At 54.3% G+C, this 22,907-nt stretch overlaps 10 protein-coding genes across 10 annotated transcripts; 4 read left to right on the forward strand and 6 right to left on the reverse strand.

Moving 5' to 3' along the window:
* Positions 1 to 1,155: 1,155 nt before the first annotated feature.
* On the reverse strand, positions 1,156 to 1,840 carry DL89DRAFT_265244 (ARF/SAR superfamily). The gene has a single exon (XM_040886578.1). The coding sequence runs from the start codon at positions 1,789 to 1,791 to the stop codon at positions 1,234 to 1,236; it is 558 nt and encodes a 185-aa protein (XP_040746445.1). The 5' UTR covers positions 1,792 to 1,840; the 3' UTR covers positions 1,156 to 1,233.
* Positions 1,841 to 1,867: 27 nt separating this feature from the next.
* On the reverse strand, positions 1,868 to 3,523 carry DL89DRAFT_88115 (uncharacterized protein). Its single transcript, XM_040892205.1, has one exon. It carries the CDS (start codon positions 3,457 to 3,459, stop codon positions 2,089 to 2,091), a length of 1,371 nt encoding a protein of 456 aa, XP_040746446.1. The 5' UTR covers positions 3,460 to 3,523; the 3' UTR covers positions 1,868 to 2,088.
* Positions 3,524 to 3,825: 302 nt separating this feature from the next.
* DL89DRAFT_255246 (uncharacterized protein) lies at positions 3,826 to 4,811 on the reverse strand (the record flags this gene model as incomplete). The annotated part of the gene is made up of 3 exons (XM_040885329.1): positions 3,826 to 4,074; positions 4,115 to 4,601; positions 4,651 to 4,811. The coding sequence occupies 3 exons, from the start codon at positions 4,809 to 4,811 to the stop codon at positions 3,826 to 3,828; spliced, it is 897 nt and encodes a 298-aa protein (XP_040746447.1).
* Positions 4,812 to 6,001: 1,190 nt separating this feature from the next.
* On the reverse strand, positions 6,002 to 6,562 carry DL89DRAFT_255247 (uncharacterized protein; the record flags this gene model as incomplete). Its single annotated transcript, XM_040885330.1, has 1 exon — positions 6,002 to 6,562. The coding sequence occupies one exon, from the start codon at positions 6,560 to 6,562 to the stop codon at positions 6,002 to 6,004; it is 561 nt and encodes a 186-aa protein (XP_040746448.1).
* A 1,803-nt stretch (positions 6,563 to 8,365) lies between these two features.
* DL89DRAFT_290867 (uncharacterized protein) lies at positions 8,366 to 9,018 on the forward strand (the record flags this gene model as incomplete). The annotated part of the gene is made up of 3 exons (XM_040890142.1): positions 8,366 to 8,712; positions 8,741 to 8,765; positions 8,800 to 9,018. The coding sequence occupies 3 exons, from the start codon at positions 8,366 to 8,368 to the stop codon at positions 9,016 to 9,018; spliced, it is 591 nt and encodes a 196-aa protein (XP_040746449.1).
* An 899-nt stretch (positions 9,019 to 9,917) lies between these two features.
* Positions 9,918 to 15,465, forward strand: DL89DRAFT_320782 (uncharacterized protein; the record flags this gene model as incomplete). The annotated part of the gene is made up of 7 exons (XM_040891234.1): positions 9,918 to 12,250; positions 12,279 to 14,028; positions 14,147 to 14,464; positions 14,496 to 14,636; positions 14,687 to 15,019; positions 15,054 to 15,197; positions 15,232 to 15,465. The coding sequence occupies exons 1-7, from the start codon at positions 10,182 to 10,184 to the stop codon at positions 15,463 to 15,465; spliced, it is 4,989 nt and encodes a 1,662-aa protein (XP_040746450.1). The 5' UTR covers positions 9,918 to 10,181.
* A 97-nt stretch (positions 15,466 to 15,562) lies between these two features.
* DL89DRAFT_320783 (uncharacterized protein) lies at positions 15,563 to 16,757 on the reverse strand (the record flags this gene model as incomplete). The annotated part of the gene is made up of 1 exon (XM_040891235.1): positions 15,563 to 16,757. One exon carries the CDS (start codon positions 16,755 to 16,757, stop codon positions 15,732 to 15,734), a length of 1,026 nt encoding a protein of 341 aa, XP_040746451.1. The 3' UTR covers positions 15,563 to 15,731.
* A 763-nt stretch (positions 16,758 to 17,520) lies between these two features.
* On the forward strand, positions 17,521 to 18,947 carry DL89DRAFT_265247 (uncharacterized protein; the record flags this gene model as incomplete). Its single annotated transcript, XM_040886579.1, is given in 2 exon segments — positions 17,521 to 17,946; positions 17,966 to 18,947. Coding segments are annotated over 2 exon segments (1,011 nt in total), but the record flags the coding sequence as incomplete, so codon positions are not given.
* A 1,063-nt stretch (positions 18,948 to 20,010) lies between these two features.
* On the reverse strand, positions 20,011 to 20,448 carry DL89DRAFT_207829 (protein-tyrosine phosphatase; the record flags this gene model as incomplete). The annotated part of the gene is made up of 1 exon (XM_040884125.1): positions 20,011 to 20,448. A coding segment is annotated over one exon (438 nt), but the record flags the coding sequence as incomplete, so codon positions are not given.
* Positions 20,449 to 21,017: 569 nt separating this feature from the next.
* Positions 21,018 to 22,887, forward strand: DL89DRAFT_265249 (cysteine proteinase). Its single transcript, XM_040886580.1, has one exon. The coding sequence runs from the start codon at positions 21,137 to 21,139 to the stop codon at positions 22,796 to 22,798; it is 1,662 nt and encodes a 553-aa protein (XP_040746454.1). The 5' UTR covers positions 21,018 to 21,136; the 3' UTR covers positions 22,799 to 22,887.
* Positions 22,888 to 22,907: the final 20 nt, after the last annotated feature.

Raw genomic sequence — 22,907 nt, forward strand, 5'->3', positions numbered from 1 at the left:
GCTTGTACAGCGGAGAAGGCCATGGCACTTCACAGCTGGGTTCTTCGATCTCTGGTAGGGCTGCGGGTTAGGAACATGCCAGAATGTCTGCAGTGACTTTTTGCAGCAGAACAGGTACATTGATGATGCTCGGAATCTGTCGATCAGATGGACTCTAAAACCATGGAACTGCTCGTTTGACTTAGTGGGCTGCTGCTCCGGTACCCTTCGCGCTATCATTGTGTCGACATAAAACAGTGTTAGGACACACCGCACAGATGCACGGGCAGCAACGTAGGCACGGAATTTTGCTGAGCTAAGGGTCCGGCAGCAGTGCTTGGAAAGCTCTGCCTCTGCTCTGCGGACAGCATCTTCTGGGACTTGATCATTTGTATCCCGACGAATCCTGTCATAGTGGTGCAGCTTGAGCTCCTTATTGCGCTGTTGCCGTGTGTAGCGGTAGAGCATCTTTTCACCCTCTTTCCCATTGCTGCTATTTTCATGCATCATATACAGTAAATCGCCCCGACCTGGATCGATGAATACACAGCGGCCTTTCAGATTTTGCAGCTCTGGCTTTGGGATCTGGTGGATAGAGCGACAGCCAGCTATAGTATTGCCTCCAATAGCACCATATCCCGCAGCATCAGCATCTACTGCAGCATCAGCCTTGGATACCTTGTCTTGTAACATAATACATATCGCTACACCATCTGTTGTCACCATTCCGTGGAATTTTTTTTACTACCATGCACGTTAAATCGCTTTGACGCTAGATCTGCGACTCAGTCCCACACATCCCACACAGATCGTGCGATCCCATGGATCGGGTCGTGTACAAGGACTGAGGGTACTAGCCTGTATGGTTTTGGAGGCTGTCAGCGCTGATACAGTCTCTCGGATCAGCCCACATGCAGACCAGGTTCATTGTGGCCCAAATATAATCATGTACACATGTTCATAAAACTATTGAAGGTATAAAATAAATCCAAGACTAATGCATGACCGCTGGACGAGCTATGTAGCCCAAGACTACATATCAGATCAAAAGGATAATGCTGCGTGTTTAAATATCTTAAAACAACTTCCCCTTAATATATCGCAATCGGTGACAACCCCTACCCTCATCCAAACGAATGCATACATGCTCTGCTGTCATAGTCGTACTGTACTCCTTTTTCAGGAATATTATTTCACAAACAAAATGTCTATGCAATAATATACACACCTGCTTATATTCCGGATCACAGGCTACTATGACCTTCTTCGAACTTTGATACTCTCACACAGCCAGTTCAGTCCTTCAAACAACCCTTCGCCTGTCTTAGCGCACGACGGCATAACCGTCCACCTAATATGCCGTTCGCTGTACAGCCCAAGCTTCTCGGCCACCTCATCCTGAGTCATGGCATTGGGAAGATCCTGCTTGTTTGCAAGCACAAGCACCGGAATGTCTCGCTCGTAAAACACATCTTCATTCATCAACCTCCGTAGCTCATCACGTGCCTCGCTCATGCGCTCACGGTCATTTGAATCTATAACGAAAATGACTCCCAGCATGTCACCAAAATAATGATACCAGAGCCGCCGGGCCCCGTGGGCGCCGCCAACATCACAGAGCTCGAACTGCATGTTGTTGTATGGCACAGTTTCGGTATTGTATCCAATTGTAGCGCAAGTGGTGCAAAATCTACCAGTGAGTAGGCGGTATAAGATCGATGTTTTTCCCGGCGCATCTAGGCCTAACATCAAAACTCTGACTTTGGTATTACCAGCTGGTTCTGGCATCAAGGTCGACAGGGTTTTACCCATTTTAAATAGTATACAAATAGCAAAGGTGATGTGAGCAGAGGAGAAAAAGGTTGGCGTTGTCGAAATCAATCCGCAGCACAAAAGAAACTTGCTTTGGCTGGTGTAGGCAACTGTGCTGCCAATCGGCCACGTAGCAAGGATATGCTGATTTAATCTCCTCTCATCACCTGCAATGGCATGGCTGCCGAATTTATGTCTCAGGTAGGTTTGCCTAGCTTTATATTGCAACATAATGGAAGGTGACTGATGGCAAAGATTGAAAATGGCTTGACGAGGGTTTAAAGTGACATGTGGTTCCTACAGTTTTTCTCCACTTTGCTTCCAGTGCTGGCTGAACCCGATCTTGCCGCGCGACCATCCCCGCTTGCCAGCCATGAATTGCTCATCTTCGTCCTCATAGGAGCTCATGTCAATACACTCAACAGTGTTTTGTGCCAGCAGAAGCCAGTTGATGCTCGGCGGCATTTGGTAGTCGGCAGGTGCTGGTGGAGCATTGTGGTTGAGAATGCTACCATACCAGAGAGCATGCACAGCCTTGGCAATATGCATATCGTCGTTCTGAATAGCCTTCGCAAACACCATTTTCCACTGCTTGTCGCTGCAGTATTCATCGCCAGTGGCAAATGAGATATCGTCCGCTGCGACTTCGTCGATACGATAGAACTGCGGGCAATGCCCAATCGCGTAATACCGCAAAACGACAAACACATAGCTGCGCAGCACTCTAACCTGCTGCTCGACCGTAAGAACACCGAGGACCATTGTCACAAAATAGGAGGACGTTAGCAGATGCATTAGCGAGAACTCGTACTGGTTTCTGTAGCCGTGTGGGGTCGTTGCGCCATATAAAAGCGCAATCACGCACTGCAGTTCGCGGTATTTTAGCGCAATGCACTCTTCAGTCGGCGACACCTTCCATTGCTGCAGATAATCGAGCGCGACTTGCTCACATACAGGCACATCCTCCACCAACATGGGAAGGTAAGGGATGTCGTTCACGCGCACATCGCCCCGGATATTCTCGAGAATCTTCATCAGTGGCTGGTCATCGATGGTCGTTTCGATTACGTCTGCTGAGAATGTGGTCCTGAACATAGGCGAATGAATGCACGCCTGTGCTAGACTCATAGCGATGAGTAGCGCGCTCTCGAACTCGATACTGAGGCCGATATGGATCAGGGGGTGGATCAGGCCGCTGAACACTAGTGGGTAGATCTCATTGTCAAACATGTAGCGCACCAGCACGGACCTCCAGTCGCCGCCTTCTGCTCCGATTTCGCATCGGAAGAATTCAATGTAGTTTGGGTAGAACTCTTCCTTTCCCAGATACTCGTGCATATTGGCCTTGGTTATTGTCACTCCAGGGACTGGTTCGAGCAAGGGACGCTGTAGAGTGATATTCAGGTCATATATCTCCCGCAGTCGCTTCTGGGTAGCACCCAGAGACAGAGATGCCAGGAGGTGGTATATGCAGTGGTTGTGGAATTGTATGTGGTTGAAGAAGACGTGGTGCTCGAGGTAGTCGCGGGCACACAGACGCTCAGTCTCGCGAAGGGCTTCGTCGCTGATTCCAGGTACACGTAGTGCGGTTGGAGCTTTACCCAGCTTCATTCCAGTCTCCTCAACGATAGAATAGTCCGAGTCGCGGTGTTTAGGTTTATTTTCCATTAGGGTATGCAGATGATATAGCTTATTTTGTCGATGATGGGTGGATAGAGGGATGGTGACGGAGAAGATGGCTTTTGACTAAATCCCCTGTTTCACAATTGCCATTCTTATTCCTTATATGCCTGCTGGCCTTTGGAACAGAGTCACTCCCCCACTCCATTTTTATCGCCTATTACTACTATTTGTTTCAGTTTCCTAAATACTGCAATGTAAATGCTACAATGGGGGACCTGGCAGGCGCCGTGGCGCATCCCTATCCCCCACTAGTTGCACTACATGTCGACAATGGTGCTCAAGCAGCATTGCTATACAGATAATTTATTACCAGTTCACGAATGGAACCAACGAGCTACAATAGTGCACAAATTACTCGGGTCTGATGCCTCTCCATGCGCTGTCGCATTCACTGGTCTCAGCCTCTGACGACACCAGCTCCTCGAGTGTCATATACCCGGCATCCTCATCCAGGCCACAGTTCATGCGCTGTAGGTGAAGCCCAACGGCAGGCTGGCAGAGCAGTATCGCACCGGTCTCGGAACCCGCACCCATCATCTCGACAGTAATACATGCAGGCAGTTGTCCCTCGGCAGGAGCCCCGAATGGGTGACGGAGGAGCTTTAGGGTAGTAAAGGAAATATCTGGGATTCGAAGCCACCCCCTGCAAAAACTCGCCTGCTTTGGAGATATCGTCGACAGCAACCAATGACAGGAACGGAGTTCCCTGGAGGTCGGTCGCATCGACGTCAATAATTTGCTCCATGCTGTTGGTCAAGAAAGTGATGGTTGGGCCATGCGGCGTTCGGCTGTCCACTCGCTCCAAGTTATCAAGGATGATGCATGCCTGGATGAGAACATGCTGGTGCTCTTGCGTGCTGCCATGCAAGCGCTCCTGAGGAGCAGCGGCAGTTGAGTTGCCAGAGTCGGGTGCCTCGCTGATAGCTTGGTTAATTTGCGTCAGCGTCTCCATCCTGTTCTCGTCCTTGGTTACATACCGGAAGCGCTTGATGTGGTCGCGCTGCATCATGCGCTCAAACAGCCCGCTTGGGTCGGACGACCCGATGACAAAGGCTATGCTGCTGCAGATAAACGATATGGTACGGATCACAATAGCTGAGCCATCAGACGTCGTGATACGCACATAGCTGATAAATACGTTATCCGTCGTGTGGCCCAGCAAAGTTCGCCGGATACGTCTCTAGACTTTCACCAGTGATAAATTCGGTCGCCGGAGTTCCTATGCAGTCACTGGCATGGATATTGACTATATCATACAGGTTTGACGACGCGTACAGAATACGCATGTCGTCTGACGTGTCGTGGACCCCGACCCAACTTCCGGCGCGGTAGGGCATTGCTTGCCAAACGAACGAGAGGTTTGCCTGGGAACTACAAAACGTTGAAGGTGGAATAGTTACAAGTGTGAGAAAGAAAGGCAGTCCAAATGCCTTGGAGGAGACTTTATAGCAGCTCCTGCAGGCGTGCGCGAGTTACAAAAGGATCTCTGGTACAACTAGAGGCTTGGTTATAGTTTGGGGCTTTTTCAAAGCGATAAATTCACTTAACCAAGCGTGCTTTTATTCGCCGACTTTCGACAAAATTCTGCGTGCTGGTTGCCTGTGCCACCACAAGGCATGAGCCGGCCTGTGAATGTGCTGACAGGCCTTTTCCTGCCATTTTTGTTGCCTTGGCCAGCATGTGGCGTAGGCGATGATCCTACACCAATAATTAGCTCATATCGCGTGTGCGACCAGCACTCATTGTGCGCTGATACCCTCGCCAAGTTGATCTGGAAATCCATGGCATGATCATCTCTGGATTTTGCTTTTAGCCCAAGCTCGGTTTCAATGCGGACACACTGCATAGCCTCGCCGAGTGGGAGGTTTTCAGGGCCCATGCAGATGCATCGCTGGAGGCATCTCCCTCACCCCTGAGGCGATGTTTACCTGCTGGCACGTGGCACTGCCGCAACACATCATACATGATGCCTATGCCATCCTTGATTCCAGCTGTTGTATCAACTCTACTCTTTTGGAATATCCAAGGCACCTGTTCTGCGGTCCTGGCGATCCAGGCTGGTGGCAAATCATTGTATCTCAAAGAAAATAGCTTTGGAGATTTGTTACTTCGCAGTGGGGCTACTCGATCCCTAGGCCATTCCAAGTACTGTCGTAGCCGCTGGTCTCTGCGTCAGTCGATATAACATCAGTGAGCAACTGATGCTGGAAAATCATCACCGCTCATCGTGTCATAATGGCTGTCATGTCGGCGCATCGGCTTCGTTTGCGGTTGGCACAGCAATATCCCGCCATCGTCTGAGCCAGCACCCATGATGTCCACCACAACCAGCTCTGCTGCTTGCCTATCTGTGACTTGCACAAATGGGTCGCGCAGCAGGCTCAGTGTGATAAAGTATATGCCAGTGCCAGGTGCCCAGCTTTTGCAGGAATTCACTCGCCTTGGTCACGTCACACTGGGCGACAATAGACAAGAGCGGGAATGCCAAGCAGGTCGATAGCGATCGCAGTTGAGAATGTGCTCCAGGCTATTCGTGGCAAAGCGGATTCGGGGGCCATGCGGCGAAGTCCCTTGGCAAGGTCTTGAGGCTGTCCAATATGACGCATGCTTGGATCATGCCTGGTGGCGTCGGGTGGGTTCTGTGCAATACTGGCGACTCGGGCTGTGGCGGCCGGTCCTGTGCGTTGGCTGGCATCGAGCGCACTGCCTGCTCAATCTTTGACAGCGTCTCGTGCTTTTTGGCGTCAATGGCGGCATAGCGGAAGTGCCTGATGCGTGTGTTCTCCATCATCTCTTCGTACCGCTGGTTGCGCGGATCGAACGAGCCGATGACAAAGTTCATGTTGCTGCAGACAAACGAGATCGACCGGATCACAACAGGGTTTCCGTCGGCGCCCATGGCACGCGTGTAGCCGATCACTACATTGTTGGTGGTGTCGGACTGAAGCGACTCAGGGTATTTGGAGATGCTTTCGCCAAGCAGGAACGCCGTAAGCGGCTGGACCCACACAGTCACATGGGTTGTAGTCAAGGATTGACCGCAGGTTTGAGGACACATAGAGGATGCGCATGTCGCTTGACAGGTCATGGATGGTGACCCAAGATCCGGCGCTGATGGGCATACTGGACGAGAATATCGTTCCTGTTAGAATAAAGGGACTTGGTAGTGGTTCTGAGAGAATGTGGTGGGGGTAGCTGGGGGTAGGGTGAGGATGCAAGACATGGTAAGCACTGGGGGAGTGAGCAGGGTCGCTTATATTCCTCGATCGAGGGGCTTTTTTCCTGGCAGCGAGGTCTATTTCCTGAACCGCATGAAACAGGGCACAAATGTTTATTTTAGGCGGCAACAAAGATGTGCCTGAGTAAAGGAAAATATCGAGCTTTTTCCATGGCGCAGTGTAGAGAGGGCAGGAAGCGCAGCACATGAGTGACCGAGACGGCAGGGGCTGCCCTCGTGTGACGCTACCCAATGCGATACAAACCCCCGTCCTCCTCCCACAAACGGTGGCACAAAGGCGAAGGCGACAAACATAATGGCACGGTCAACATTGTGCGAGCGCCTCCCCTGGGATGTAAATATACAGCCTTGATTATTTGCATGTGCAGTATGCGACAAGGGGCACCAAGGGGCTGATCCCAGCCATGCAGTTCATTCAGTTAGGCGCTGCGCGTCTTTCTCCTCGGTAACGAGGAATGCTAGGTGATTGTGTCTGTTTGGACGGACAAGCATAAGATTGCCTGTTATATTTGTTGAATGTGTGGGATTTTAAAAGCTATATTTAATACTGAAGAAAAGAGAGAAAAGAGAATAGACGAGTTGCGCAGGGGAGTTTTCAATACGGCCGTCTGTGCAGCTTATCAGAGGCTAAACTCTACCTCCATATTGTAGGCTGTAGCGGGGCTCTCGTTGGCGCCTGGTTTGCTGTCACCTGATTCGGACTGACATGTCGACGTCAGGGACAGCCGCAGCGGGCGCGCAACACTGTTTACATATTGTTGCGCCAATCTTTTGCCAATATTGTATTCGTTCTGGGAGTCAATGTAGGGGGAAACTCTGTATGTCTTTTCGGCATGGGCATCATTCGCTTGCAGTTTCCAGTCTAGTGCATCAGGCGAAGTCCGGGTTGATCATGCGCAGAAAACGAGCGCCCTTTTGTATCGACAAGACCGGCAAGGCACGGGCTGCAGCGACGGACATTGCGGTTTGAGCCCAGTGGAGCGAATGAGCGCCATGCTGTGCTCCCCTAGCACAGCAGGCCTCTACATGGACGAAGTGATTCGCAGTCTGCAACGCTTCCAGAACGCCAATGAAGCGCTGCAACTCGCGCCAAATCCGCTTTGCCCGATGATTAGCGTGCATGGCGTATAGTGACCGCTGGTGGACTGAGGCTCCGTTTGGCGACATGTCCATTAGATAACGACGGACATTCCGCTGGAATTCGCACCCCAAAGTAAGATCTTATAACGAGTTGGCTGCCAGCAAAAAATGCGCTTTTCTCTGCAGAAGATTCCAGGCTAGAACTCGAGGTACCAAAGCGGAAGCAGGTAGCGAACAAGTGCAGCCCATTTCGAGCAATATGAGTCGGACATTGCCGCCTTGTCTTGCTGCTGTCATACGATGGAGGTGGCTTCCAACTCCCCTCACAGCTAGTCAGTGGCCTCAGAGATACTCAGGAAATGGCATGCTTTTTTCGCAGAGCAATTCCACACTCCGAGGCAGACCGAGACGCACAAAGCGCGCGATCCGCACCCGGGCTGCATTTGTCGCCGAAGGACTATATAAGACAAGGGTCGTGGACCGCCAGACGAGCGCAAGATATTGTAGTAAGCCATTTCGCGACTCTTCCTTTGCTTTTGTACCTTATCACATTAATATCATCCATATACAAAAATGGTCTCTGTCACCCAGATCGCCTCTGCCGCTGTGCTCGCTGTTGCTGTCCAGGCCCAGCGCCCTGGTGGCGGTAAGACCGCCACCCCCGAGTTCTCAGAGCTGATGGATTCCGTGTCCGAGAACTGGTCGAGCTACTACAACTTCATCACCAGCGGCTTGCCCGTTCTGCAGCGGATCCGCACCTCCGAGTACGGCTGGCTGACGGCTGCCTTTGGCGGAACCAGCATCCCGACCACCTTCGACGAGGCGTTCGTGAGCAAGGCCATTCTGGGCGGTGCCTTCGGTGCCTACAAGACCCCGGCTGAGGGTACTGAGGTCAGCTCGCCCACTGCTGCCACCGAGGGGTCTGCTGCCCCTTCGACCACCGGTGAGTCTGCTACCCTTCGGCTACTGGGGAGTCCGCTGCTGCCTCGGCCACCGCCGCCTCGAAGGCCAAGTCCACTGGTGCCCCTGAGGCTTCGGAGCTCTCGGACGACGATGTCGAGTCTGAGAAGCCGGGTGCGTCGTCGGGTGCCGCCAAGTCGGGTGCTGTCAAGTCGTCGGCCACTACCAAGGACTCGGCTACCACCAAGGGGTCGCCCAACGGCGCCGCTAAGGTCGCTGGCTCGTTCGCCGCCGCTGCCGCTGTTGCCGCCGCCGCCTTCTTCTAAGCAAGAATGTTCCTCTGCTTGGATCCAGGAACCAAACCTGTTTGCCCCATTTTTCGATCTCGTTAATATACTCTCATCTCCTCCCACTTCCCCTCTACCTCTGAGTCACGTATGCAATGTAAGCGTGCTGCAATGTAGAGCCAATAGCACCATGTCTATCGCGATACATGCCGGCAACTTCCGCACCGGTGCTTGTAGGATATTTATTGATCTCTATAGCTGCTGCGGCGCTCAGGGGGCATGGTGCAAGCATACCGCAGGGCCGCCGAACCCAACGGCGGCGCATGTGATTTACCGTGCAAAACGAGATGGCTGGCTGATTGTTGGGTTCGCTTCGTCGGGACGATCGCTAGATGCGCTTGGACACAGAACAAGAGGGGTGGAAAAATTCCCACCCTTGTGCTGCTGCTTTGCTCGTTTGGCAAAATAAAACGCGATTGAAGAGCCATTCTGCGGCTGCTGACCGCAGCGGAAAATAGAAAGTGCTGTTTTTGCCAACTGCTGACGAATCCAGGAAAGCCAGGATTAGCTAGAATCCCTCTGGAACCACTCAATAAAGGCCGTCCGGCCAGGTCTGCTCTCCATCTCTTGTTTCCTCCTCCACTTATTTTTATCTCTTACTGCGCACCCTCCAGCTCCTCTCGAGGCTGAGCTATTCCTCTTATACTCCTACCGCACAATCCCCCAACCCGTCTGCTCTTTCCCCACGCATACCAGTCCCCACAAGAACGAGAGAAAAGAGCCTCCCGCTTGCTGCCTCGCACCTTGTCCCCCTCACCTTACCAGAGTTTCCTGTTTCATCTATTTTCCACTTTTTTTTATCTTTTCCCGCGGGTTACTGCGCATCTTGACACTTTCGTCCTTTCACATCAGCTGTGCAAACGGTCTCGCTCAGAAAGGAAGGAAAGGAAAGAAAGTTCGCAAACCGTCCAGACCAGGTTAGACTGCCAGCACACCCTACCGTCTAGCTCCTCATTTTCCAGGTAACTAGCGCTTTAAGACGCCGCCTTAAAATCACAGTGCCTGTCCCTTTTTCGCGTAGCACACCAGCACAGCTGCTGTGTTTTCTTCAAAGCGGCTATACAGGCTGTTGCCACCTGAGGCTAAATGCTAACCCTGCTACCTTCAAACCTTAGACCGCCTGATTTTTTCTGCTAGTGATCATGGCCGCAGCAACATCATCGCTGGCCAAACTAGCAACTGTCGCTGGCGCCACTGCCACCTCAGCGTACGCCTTGTACAGACTGTGGCAGCTCACCACTACCGTCGCCACTGACCCCACTCGCCTGTGCGGTGGTACTGATTGGGCATGGGCGCCTGACAACGAGTGCTTCCGTAGCAGCTTCCTGTGGCCCACCTTGATTCTTATCTCGACTGGTGGCGGCTCAGCGTACCTTGCTGCGAAGACGCTGCTGTGCAATGATCAGGCTGTCGCTTCGCAAACCGCACGCAGACCCCCAGGCAAAGTTGTGGTTGTGGACAACCGCCCGTCTGTGGGCGCCTTGATTGCCTTGCTGGCAATTGCTCAAGAGGCACTGGCAGTTGCGTGGGCAGCCTCGTCGACGACCCTCACTGATCAGCTGCTGGCATGCAGCCTGGGGCTCGGCAGCCTGCTGGTGGCAATCACCTCGGTGGTCAGCTACGTTGCTTTTCTGCGCAGCCGCGACCGCCTGTCATACCAGGGCTTGTTCCCGAACTACATTCCAAAGCTCACTAGTGTTTTGCTGGTGCTCGGCTTCGGCGAGATGTACTATTCGTTCTTCACGCCCGGCACCAGCGATGTGCCGTTCTGGTTTGGTGCCACGAGCCGCTCCCGGTTCCTGGTGTCAACCACCACAGTGAGCTTTGTCCTGATTGTCCTGTTCTCTATTGTGCAGCACGGGGCTGCGTTCCTGCGCCCGGATATGCCCGAGGACGCCGGAACAGAAGTGTCCTCCAGATACGAGGCAATTGAGTCCAGCAGCGCCGATCAGGAGCTGACACCGCTGGCGCAACTGCGCGGCCGGAAGCAGCCCGATCTCATTGACACACCTGAGCCCAACATGTCGTGGTACAGCAAGCTGATGTTCTCATGGTCCAACGACTTTCTGCGCAAGGGCGGAAAGCGCCAGCTCGACTACCCGGACATGTACGTTCTGGAGCACCGCGATACCCCCGTGCCTAACTGGAGCCGCTACCTCAAGCACCGCAAGGCTGGACGCCCGCTGATGGTGACGCTGCTGCTTACGTTTGCGCCAGAGCTCCTGGCGCAGCTGGGCATGGCCACTCTTGCTGCGATCCTGAAGTTCGCGGGGCCGTTCTTCCTGCAGCGCATCCTGAGGTCAATTGATATCCTGGGCACGCACAAGGACGAGCCGGCGTCAAAGAGTGTGCGCGGCGCATACCTAGATGCGTTTGGTCTGCTGTTCTTTTCTATCCTGACTTCGCAGCTGACGAACCAGGTTCTGTGGATTGGCAGACATATCGGCATGCGCATCAAGGGCATGCTTGTTGCGGAGCTGTCAACCAAGACGCTCAGGCGCCGCGGAAAGGGCTCATGGGAGGACGAAAAGAAACCCAGCGACGACGAAAAAGAGGGTGAGGAGGATGAGCCTGCGACCGCGCAGGCAGCCGCCGATGGAAAGATTATGAACTTGCTGACGGCTGACTTCCAGCGTGTCACCGAGGTTGCTGCCTATATGGACCAGCTCTACTCGTTGCCTCTGTCGCTGGTGGTTGGTATCTGGTATATGTACCAGCTGCTGGGCATATCTGCGCTGGTGGGCATGTCGATCACTGTCGTGTACTATCCTCTGTCCAAGATACTGTTCGCGTACATGACCAAGATCGAGGAGAAGCTCAATGCCATCAGCGACGAGCGCATCACAGTGATCACCGAGCTTCTGCAGGGCATCAAGGCCGTCAAGCTCTTTGGCTGGGAGTCGCGGTTTATCGAGAAGGCGGAGCAGAAGCGCGAGCGCCAGCTCAGCTACCAGTGGAAGATGGTGTTTGCCTGGGTGCGCGTGATGGCAGCATCGTCGCTAGCGCCCATGATGGTGCTGGTGATCATCCTGGCCATGTACGTGGTGGGCTTTGGAAACCCGCTGACCGCCGAGATTGCGTTCACGTCGATTTCCGTGTTCCAGATTATTCGTATTACTTTCGAGCACTTCCCTGGGTTCCTTAACTGGGTGGTTGGTGCGTATGTGTCGCTCGGCCGTATCGAGTCGTACCTGGGCCAGCCTGAGGTGCAGTCCCTGGACGAGCGCGTCAGCCAGGAGCACTCTGCTGATGGCTTTGGGCTTTGTCGACGCTGACCTTGTCTGGGATGTATCCAACGTTGATATCGACGAGTCCGTCAGCCAGGCGAGCAGTGACGAGCCAACCAAGGTCAGCACGCCGCAGATGGAAAGTTCCGGATCGAAGGACAATGCCGCCGATGAGACTACGCCGCTGCTGCCCTCGACGTCTGTCATCGGTGATGCGCTGATCAGCAAGGCACCCGAGGCAATGGCTGTGTTTGGACTCAAGAACATCTCGGTGCAGTTCCCACAGGGCGGTCTATCGGTTATTGCTGGGCCGACCGGCAGTGGCAAATCATCGCTGCTGTCGGCACTCATTGGCGAGATGTCGCTGGTCCGTGGAACAATCCTGCTGCCGACCATCAATCCAGCCCGCGTTATTGGACTTGGTGATCCCTATGGAGACATCATCAAGCTGTCTGAGGAGGGCTTGGCGATCCGCGATATTGCCTATGTTGCGCAGGAGGCATGGCTGCGCAATGCCACCATCCGCGAGAACATCCTGTTCGGCGAGCCGTATGATCAACAGCGGTACGAGGAGGTGCTGCGTGTCTGTGCACTGAAGCCTGATCTGCGGATCCTGACTGCTGGCGACCAGACCGAGATTGGCGAGCGCGGCGTGACGCTTTCGGGAGGCCAGAAGCAGCGTGTTGCACTGGCCCGTGCGGTGTACTCGGACCGCAAGATCCTGCTTATTGACGACTGTCTGTCGGCTGTCGATGCGCACACTGCCAAGCACATCCTGATGGAGTGTCTGCTGAACAAGACGTCGCTGATGCACGGCCGCACCCGTGTCCTCGTCACCCACCACGTGTCGATGTGCCTTCCGTATGCGCAGTACATCGCGGTGATGCGCGAGGGCGAGATTGCGCTCAAGGGCAATCCGCAGGAGCTGCAGGCAATGGGCAAGTTCTCGGCGACTCTTGCTGAGCTCGACACCAAGGACAACACAAAGGCTGAGGAAGGGTCGAAGGGCAAGGAGGTTGAGGACATCGAGGATGAGGGCAGTGCTGAGCGCGCCAAGGCTGTCAACGATCCGACGTCGGAGGACGAGTACAACATTGAGCGACTGCGCAAGCTGGCTGTGGCCAAGGGTCTGGACCCCACTGCTGACCTGTCGGCATTCGAGGGTACGCTGATTGAGGATGAGGAGCGCGAGGCCGGGTCCGTCAAGGGCGCTGTGTGGCTCACATACTTCAAGGCTGCTGGTGGTCGCTGGTACTGGATTCTCTCGATTATACTGCTGGCCTTCACACAGGTGCTCACGGTTTTGCAGGACTACTGGGTTCGGATCTGGGTACAGTCGGCCAAGGAGCCCTCGTCCTCTGTCTACGCATCGCTTGCCATGTCTCCCGTTGCTCTGCCTGACATGAGCCGTCCGATTGTCAACAGCTTGTCCTCTGTGTTTGCTGTCCTCCCGGCGGCTGACGAAGTGGTTGTGCAGTCAGTGCAACAGCACTCTGCGAAATACTGGCTTGGTATCTACTTCCTCATCGGCGTGGTGGGTATTGTGTGGCGTGGAGTGCAGATTATGTACGTCTTTGGCGGTGCGATCCGCGCCTCACGTAAGCTGCACTCCGAGCTGCTGCAGGCTGTAGTGCACGCAACACCGCGCTTCTTTGATTCGACACCGCTGGGCCGTATCATCAACCGGTTCTCGCGCGACATGCAGACCGTCGACGAGTGGACCATGGATATCCTCGTGTGGTGGCTGCTGGACATCATGGGTGTGCTGAGCATCTTTCGCCATCATCTCGTATGTGACGCCTGCCTTTGTGCTGGTTGCCATCGGCATCTCGGTTACGTATGCTGGTATCGGATACTACTACCTCAACGCGTCGCGCGAGCTGAAGCGTATCGAATCCAACACCATGTCACCGCTGCTGTCGCTGTTTGGAGAGTTGATTCTAGGAGTCACCTCCATCCGTGCGTTTGGCCTCAAGAAGTACTATATTAAGGAGGCAGTTAACCGGATTAACGCTCAGAACCAGCCGTTCTACCAGGTGTGGGCGGCGAACCGGTGGCTGTGTGTGCGCGTGGATCTGGCAGGTGCCATGGTCGCATTTGCATGCTCGCTGTTTATTCTGATGAACCTGCGCTGGATGGACGCTGGTCTGGCTGGATTTGCGCTGTCGTATGCGCTGATGTTCTCAGGAGCGTATGCTGTGGGTGATTCGCAACTACTCACAGAACGAGCTGAACATGAACGCGGTCGAGCGCATCACGCAGTACATGAAGGTTGAGCAGGAGGCTAGTGCTCAGTCAACGCCTGAGAACAAGCCTGCGAGCAACTGGCCCAGGACCGGTGACCTTGAGATCGAGGATCCTGGTCATCGAGTACGTGCCCAAATGTCCCGGTGCTGCATGGCCTGAACATGTCGATCAAGCACGGCGAGAAGATCGGTGTGGTTGGCCGCACCGGCGCTGGCAAGTCGACGCTGTCGCTGGCGTTCCTGCGGTTCATCGAGGCAGCCAAGGGCCGGATCGTGCTCGACGGGGTCGACATCTCGAAGATTGGCCTGGAGGATCTCCGCCGCAATGTCACGATCATCCCGCAGGACCCAGTGCTGTTCAACGGCACCATCCGCTTCAACCTCGACCCGTTCAGCGAGTACCCCGATGAGATTGTGTGGGATGCGCTGCGCCGTGCGCATCTGGTGCGCGAGCGCGGCAGCCAGACCGCCAGCACTGCGACCAGCACTGCGACCAGCACTGGCCGTGTTTGAGGGCAATGCCAACGACAGCTCGCTGGAGCGCATGTCGGGCATCTTCAATAGCCTGGAGGCCGAGATCAAGGAGAACGGGCAGAACCTGTCGCTGGGTCAGCGTCAGCTGGTGGCGCTGGCTCGCGCTCTGGTGCGCCGGTCGCGACTGATCATTATGGACGAGGCGACAGGCGTCGGTCGATTTCGATACCGATGACCGTATCCAGCGCACGATCCGTGGCTCCGAGTTTGCCAACTCGACCCTGTTCTGCATTGCTCACCGGCTGCGCACCATCATCGACTATGACCGTGTGCTGGTACTGGACAAAGGCAAGGTTGCCGAGTTTGACACTCCGGCCAACCTGCTCAACAGGCAGGACGGCATCTTCCGCAGTATGTGCGAAAAGTCTGGCGAGCTTGAGCACCTAGTCCATGCGGCGCAGCGCAAGGCTGATAATTAGGACTTTGCTCTTTTTAGCAATAGTGCTTTTTCTTTGTACCTGCAATTGAGCACCTCACAATTAATGGCGCCATCTCTTGCATATATATTCGCATTGTCGCCCATGTATACAGGTGTAGTGCAGCGTGTGAAATGTGGATAGTGATTAAGATATATCGTTTGTAGAGTGCGGGAGCGAAGGAAAGAAGAAGATAAATTAGGTGTGCGCCATCTTTATTCACGAACTCCAAATGAGGCAAGCTAGGTTTGCATTTCTTTGTTCGCTTCTTAGAAGAACGAGGCGGCAGCAATGATGGCGGCACCCAGAGCCGTCCAAGCGTTCAGCGACCCAGCAGCGTTGTCTGGCGTGGTGACGCTGCTGACTCTCGTCGACGATTCCACGCTGCTGTCCTCCTCAGATGACAGCTCGGAATCAAGGGAGCTCTCCTCGGAGGAAGACTCGTCAGTGCTGTCCTCAGACGAAGTGTGGTGCGACGACGACGCCTTGCTCGTGGAGGCTGTGCTGTGCTTGCTGGTACCCGAGGCAGTGGCGTCTGTCTGGGAAGCAGTGTGCGAGCCGGAAGGCGTGGCATCAGTGTCGGTGGCTTCGGTTCCAGAGTGAGTGGCATCGGTTCCGGAGTGAGTGGCATCAGTGCCAGAGTGAGTGGCATCGCTACCCGAGGGAGTAGCATCGGTACCAGAAGGAACGGTAGCGTCAGTGCCGGACGGGACGGTGGCATCGGTACCCGAAGGGGCAGTGGCATCGGTACCCGAAGGAGCCGTGGCATCGGTGGCCGACGGAGCAGTAGCATCAGTGGCCGAAGGAGCGGTGGCATCGGTACCTGACGGAGCCGTGGCGTCGGTCACCTCGGGACCCGAGGGCGTAGCAGCAGTATCGTTGGGAGCAGTTTCCTGGGGAGCCGTGGGGACGGTGTTGGCATCGGTGGGCTCAGGGCCAGTAACGACAGTCCCGACGGGGACGCTAGCGGCAGTCTGCTCGGCATTGGGTGCAGTAGGCACAGCGCCCTGGTTGTTCTGCGACACGCCCAGAATGGCGAAGCCAACCTGAGTCGGCAGCTGGTTCTCGATCAAGCTGACCAGCGCCGGATCGTAGTTGGCAGGCAGAGTGTTGGCACCGCCCAGAATGCTCTGGTACTGGGCCAGCAGAGCAGGCTGCTGCTGGATCAGCGGCAGGGCGGCGGAGGCGTGGGCGACAACCTCGTTCCAGTTCTGCGAGATCGAGTTGTAGTCAACCTGCTGCGATGCGGCCAGGGCGGCGAGCAGCGATGTTGTCAGAGCAGTCTTTGTGAACATTTTGTATGGTTTATCAGGAAAGGAATAGAGAGATATTTTACTGCAAAATGTACAGTCCCGCGAGGAATCGAAGAAAAAGTAGAAAAAGACAAAGCTCGTAATATTGATCTATCGCAATGTCGTCCGTCCGAGACGGCTTTATGTACCCGGAGATCTCGTGGGCTGCCACAGCCGTCTCTCCAAGGTCTCGCTTCGGGTGAGCCTATTGCCTGTCCCAGTATTTGTACAATAGTGGACACCCAGGTTGGACAGGGCCAGTGAGCCCATGGGAACGAAACGCGCAGCATAATTGCGTAACATTGTCGTTTGAAAAAGCCATCTTCTGCACAGCGGACGTTGGGGATGGAGGCAGTGGGGCGGGCATATCCCGGAGAGAGGAGTGGTCGCACCCAGGAGAGGAGTGGTCGCACCCAGGAGAGTGCACAGCGCTATGACAATGGCGCCAAGCGAGCAGCATATAGTGCGCAAATACGCCGGCTCATGCTCGATACCAGAGAACGTGCCTCGCATGCGCTGTGAGAGGGCAAGGGAGACGAGGAACCAATTGTCTGTGCGACATGCCGGTGTTCTCACCAAGCACAAGGCCCTGGCGATGTTGAGAGCACGCTGCGTGCTCGGTGGCTGTCTAAAAATACCCAGGTTTTGCAAAGGGCATTCTGACGAATCACATGCAGCTTCGGCCCACTACTGCCCCGAGGATCTAGGTCCCTCTGCCAGCTCCTTACGGGGTGTCCCTCTTGTTTTTGGCCAAGGGCGATTCAAGCCAGATTTCAACAGTACATACACATATCTCTGCAGCGAGGGCGCGACGGGCATACATGCAGCTGGCGCCGGTGATTAAGCAGAACCGCATGTATTTGGTTGGCTGGAGAGGAAGGCCGTGGCTGGATCAATCATTGGCCCGCTGTGTATGCCGATCACATTTATTTTCATGCACAAAATAGGAACGCAGTAATACTGTTTGGTACCTCAGAGACTGGTGAGAAGACCGCAAATCTCGCAGTGTTTGTTGAGGCATTTCATCAACTTCAGCTCGCCTTCCTGCTCGTCCTACAGCCTTCAAACTCGCTTCCGCATCCAGTTTTATTTCCCACTCTATGAACCACCTGGGCGACCGAATTCCACTCCCCGCATGTCTGACCTGTCGTAGGAGCCTACTAATGCAGAGCGGTGTCAACGCAGACGTGCAGTTCACGCATAAACGGCAGCTTCCAGCCCGATTTTGTTGACCACCAGTGGGATCGGACCACAAGCTCTCTTGACCCTGGGCCAACACATGGTACAGCGTCCAAGGCAGATGGCCACCACAGGTTTGTGCCTTACAAGCTCAATCCGAACCGCGTATCGATAATCACAACAGACTACCTCGGTCAAACACCCTTACCAACGGCCGTTCCATCATCAGAATCGGGCGATGGCAACGACGGAGACAAGGCGGTATCCTGTCCCGATAACGACTACCCGTGTCATAAGAAGGTAATGGAAGTACCTTCATTCTATGAAACGAGCAGCACACCAACCACAGACGCTGACGCCTATCCAATATATTTGGCACCGACACCAAGCTCCAACCTAAGGGGCGGACCCGGCCCAATTTCGCCAGCACCTAGCTATGACAGCAACAACAGACGTACCTTGCCATTGAAGATTGCGATACCTGGCGGAGCAATTATTACCATTGCCTTTTTCATAGCGTGGTTCCTGCGCAGGCGCAGGCGCCGCAGAATTGCGCTGGTGCAGCAGCATGTAGACAACGGCAACGACAACAACGAGTCTGCGTTTGACTCCGCTGATCAGCTCCCACCCCCATTCAACCGGCGTGGGCAGCGGCGTGGGCCAGAGATGCTGCAAATCACCCGGCAAACGAACCACACTGCCGCATCCATTTCGCCAGTGGAAGCTGCCCATACTGCATCTCGGTGGTCGACGCAAACCAGTATTGCCAGCAGTGCACCGCTATTAACTGCACGCTCACCGAGCGAAGTCCCCTCACCGCCTCCTGTCCGCCAGACCCGTGGGCTATCGATGTATAGCGACCTGCCCCACGAGGAGCTTCCGCCGTACATTGACCCACTGATCGAGGCCATGGGCCGTGGTGAGAACAGCGCCGGCCGAACGAGCCGTCGGTCGGTGGTGACCCGGTCTATGCTTGTCAGCCCACCTCCGTACCAGGCCATTGAGACACCGCCGGTAACCCCAATAACGCCAATCCGGCACCCCCATGCATTAAACCACACAAAATACACCGCTTCCTCCTGTGCAATAGCTTCTTTCGATAACTGACTCTGTATATCATTTTCTTTGCTCCTCAATACAGTCTATAGACTGCTTCACATCCCCAACCCCTCCAGCGACAGGGCATTGACCAGGAACGACAGTGCTACTTCCTTGATGCTATCGCTGTCATCGTCCGACTCTTGCGCAGGCTCAGCTGCTGTTGCGTCAAAACCGGTGCCCAAGCCCCTATGCTCGCGCCCAGCCTGGGACTGCGAATTAGGCGAATGGTCTTCATCATGCGTGGCCTGTGAGGACACCTTGCCGACGACTTCTGCCGGCTTATCTTCACGCATCGAGGCACGCCTCGACGTGTTTTCTGCATGGCGACGCCTCAACTCTTTGTGCACCAATTTCCAGGTTTCCTCCACCACCGGAACGCCTGCCGGCACATTCCCATGCTGCTTCTCGCTCTTGGCGGTAGCCTCTTTTGGTACAGGCATCGCGTCATGCTGCCTCGGAGACATGTCTGCATGCTCTGTCACCGTGGCCAGCGAAGCCAATGCTCCCGTGCTCGCTGACGGGTGTAGTGTTCCCGGCTCGTCCCGCCTCGTCCTTCTCTGCTTCGTTGCCCTTTTGCTCCAGCGACTTGAGCCTTGCCAATTGCGGTACGCCCGGGGTTCCGCCGCCCTCAAGATCTGCCTATGTGTCCTGGATCCTCAGTATTGGATAGCCCCAGTGCCGATGCTAGCTCACCTGGCAATTTAACCATCTCTAAAGTGCGGCTCAGCCGCTTCGATTCCGTTTTCTCTGCAGTCTCACCGTCCGGATACGCAATTGGATCCGTAGCGCATCTTGACAAACTGACCAGCGGCTCAGCCTGGCAAATATCGGTTGACATCCTGTACGCCAGCGTAACGTAGCGCATCACCGGGTGCATGTTGTCTTTGAACGGCAACGTGTTGATATCTGTAGGTGCTCTTGCCATCGGCCAGAGCCAAGGCACGTACGGGTTGGGGAGCTTCAAGTGTTTTCCCTTGAATGCTTCGACAAACTCGCTTTCCTCCGAGATGATCTCGCCATCCTGCTCAAATCGCAAATATTCGTTCTGGTACGATGCTACCCGCCATAGCTGTAGCTTGCGCAAGCACATAATCACCACTCCTGTGACGTTCGAGCCATCCAAGCAATGCACATACATGGGGAGCTTTGAAGGATCAGTCATGAGTGCCAGGCACTCGGATACCACGTCGTCAGTCACAGTTACGTTTTCATTGGGGGAGGCCACGGGAATTACTACCCGAGTTATGTTTTCTGCTTGGCAGAACTCGTCGAGATGCGGATCCGGGTGCGACGGCACGAGAGAGAGTATTGTTTTGAGCTGCTGGCGCCGAAGGAATCGGAAGTTGCGCTTTTTTGGGTACCCGCCACGGAACAGCTCCGGCTGCACGCGTCCGAAGCGGTATGGTGGAATCAGCGGGTAGATGATATCTGGCATATGTATATCTATTGGGAAAAATACAGGGTGGTAAACAGGATTGCTTTTTTCAACAAGACCCACCCAACCGTGTTGGTACTTGTTGCTAAATGGCCATCATATGGCATATGGGCCAGGGCGTGATCAAAAAATCATTTGATCATTTATTTTGCACTGCCCCTGTGGTACTCGTGGAGACGATAAAAGCGCCTAAATCGGCATGCTGCTGGCGACGGACCAACATGTTCTGGGGGACGATAAGTGTGGCTAAATGTCAGAAAGTATCATGTATCTGTGCGGAGAAATCAGTAGAACCTCATCATGGGTATATTTAGATTCGGGTGGTTTTGACACATGACATCCATCATGTACGAATGCATGCAAAAACCTTGGCATACGTCACGGATGACAAAGAAAACCTGATGGAAGACGCTCGAAAATCACGGCTAGTTTGCAAGCTCTTGGCTGCAGACAGGCACGGGGTTGAAGGATCGCCATCTACAGCTATTGTAGCAGCCTGTCATGGAAGGAGGGTTAAAAGCACCATTTCGGAGCAGACATTGGGTGTCTCCTTTTCTCCTCACTACCCTTCCCAACCTCAAAAGAACCATTGACTAGCATATTCACACAACTACTTTAAGCGCCCGACTCCTATATCTGCGTTCATCACACAACCACACCGCTTATTATGACTGGCCATCAAGAAGGTGGCAGCACTGACCCGCCGCCATATATCAACCTGTCTAACCATCCGCTCTCCAGCGAGGATAAGCGACTGCTTGAGAAGTATGCTCCTTTGCCCAAGGGCTTTGAGGAGGATGAACATGGCGTATTCCACTGGGTGATTGATGACTATGACAAGAAGCTCAAGCAGTCTAAGGAGAATAGCACTGTGTATTCGCAGGCGTTTACCCTCGCTGGCTGCCAGTGGCAGCTCCACATGTACCCGCAAAGCACTCTGCACCCAGAATATGTCGGTATGCGTATCAGATGCGACACTGTGGATGTTGTACCGGAAGACTGGGAAAAGTGTGTGGTGTATGGAGTCGTCATGTCGAATGTCAATGACCCTAACAGCTACGAGAACGCTACTTCAAGGTTCAGGGTGTCGCACAAGATACCTGCGTCAGTGTACGACAAGTTTATCATCAGAGAAAAGCTCAGCAAGCGCCAGACATATAACGACAAGCCTGTCTTGGAAGACAACAAGGTGCGCGTCAGCATCTATATGCGCACAATTCTCGACGACACCGGTGTTCTGTGGGAGTACTTCAAGAAGGGGTACAGCTCGTACGAGCAAACCGGGTATGCTGGGCTGCTCGCCCAGGACAGGTGCTTGCCGCTGGCTCCGCTCCTGCAGTCGCTGTTCCATATCAAGCAGCTGCGCACTACAATGGAGTCAGCGGTATATGCCGACAACGAGCCTGACAGCTTGCTGGCGATTGCACTGCTTGAGCTTTTTGCAGCGATGAAGAAGAGCACGCGTCCAGTGAGCACGACAAAGGTGGAATCCGCTGTCAAACTGCTTGGCGTCGCTACGCAGCCTTACCCGTCCAACAGCCAAATCGGCGAATTCACCGCCGCGTTCCTTGAGAGTCTTGTGGCAGGCCTGACCAAAGCAACTCGCTCAAAGCATATCGAGATCTTGCTGGGAGGCCTGAAACGGACCACTACGAAGCGCGTGGGGGGCGGGGACACGAAGCGGCTTTCGTTCTTCCAGCGGCTAGGTTCCTCTGACAAAACCGTGGTTGAATCGCCGGTCAACCCTCTACGCCTCAACATTAGGGGGTTCCATAGCGTCGCAGATGCACTGCGCAACCACTTTAGCCTGCATATTTTGACTGGCGACGAGCGGCCACGATCAAAGGGAATCGTCCCGTATGATGCCACTGAGAAAATAGATCTGCTTTACCTGCCTTCCGTTCTCTTTATCTACCTGAGTCGGTTTGACATCGCAGGGACGCCAGCAAAGGTCACCAAAAGCGACGCAGATATCGAGTTCGAGGAGCGATTGGATATGGCCGAGGTAATTGCGGGGTCGGATATAAGCTCGAGTTCGTCCCGCTACACACTGTATGGGGTCATGGTCCATCGAGGTGATGCTGAGAGAGGAAACCACTTCTGCATCCTGCGCCCAACCGTCGATGACAAATGGTTCATATTTGAGGATGAGCTTGTTGTTCCCGTCAGGCGCGATGAGGTATTCGACCAGTATGATGCCAAGGACATAGCGTGCTCGTTCAACGAAGCCAAGCGCCAAAGGGACATCGTCGGAGCAAAGAGATTCGCAAACGCCTATATGCTCGTGTATGTCCGTGACGACAAGACCTCGAAAATCATTGGTATGTGAAGATAATAAATTCATTTTGGTGCTCTGAACCACAATACCCATTGCACATAGCAGGTAGCATGTGGATGTGGCAAAATGGATGTGGACCGTATCTACGGTTCAAACCCAG

Source organism: Linderina pennispora, assembly GCF_002104995.1.
Source record: "Linderina pennispora strain ATCC 12442 chromosome Unknown DL89scaffold_2, whole genome shotgun sequence".
Taxonomy (NCBI): domain Eukaryota; kingdom Fungi; phylum Kickxellomycota; class Kickxellomycetes; order Kickxellales; family Kickxellaceae; genus Linderina; species Linderina pennispora.

Coding starts and splice junctions, on each gene's coding strand:
- DL89DRAFT_265244 (XM_040886578.1), bottom strand. CDS start 1,791: ATGGGTAAAACCCTGTCGACCTTGATGCCAGAACCAGCTGGTAATACC.
- DL89DRAFT_88115 (XM_040892205.1), bottom strand. CDS start 3,459: ATGGAAAATAAACCTAAACACCGCGACTCGGACTATTCTATCGTTGAG.
- DL89DRAFT_265249 (XM_040886580.1), top strand. CDS start 21,137: ATGACTGGCCATCAAGAAGGTGGCAGCACTGACCCGCCGCCATATATC.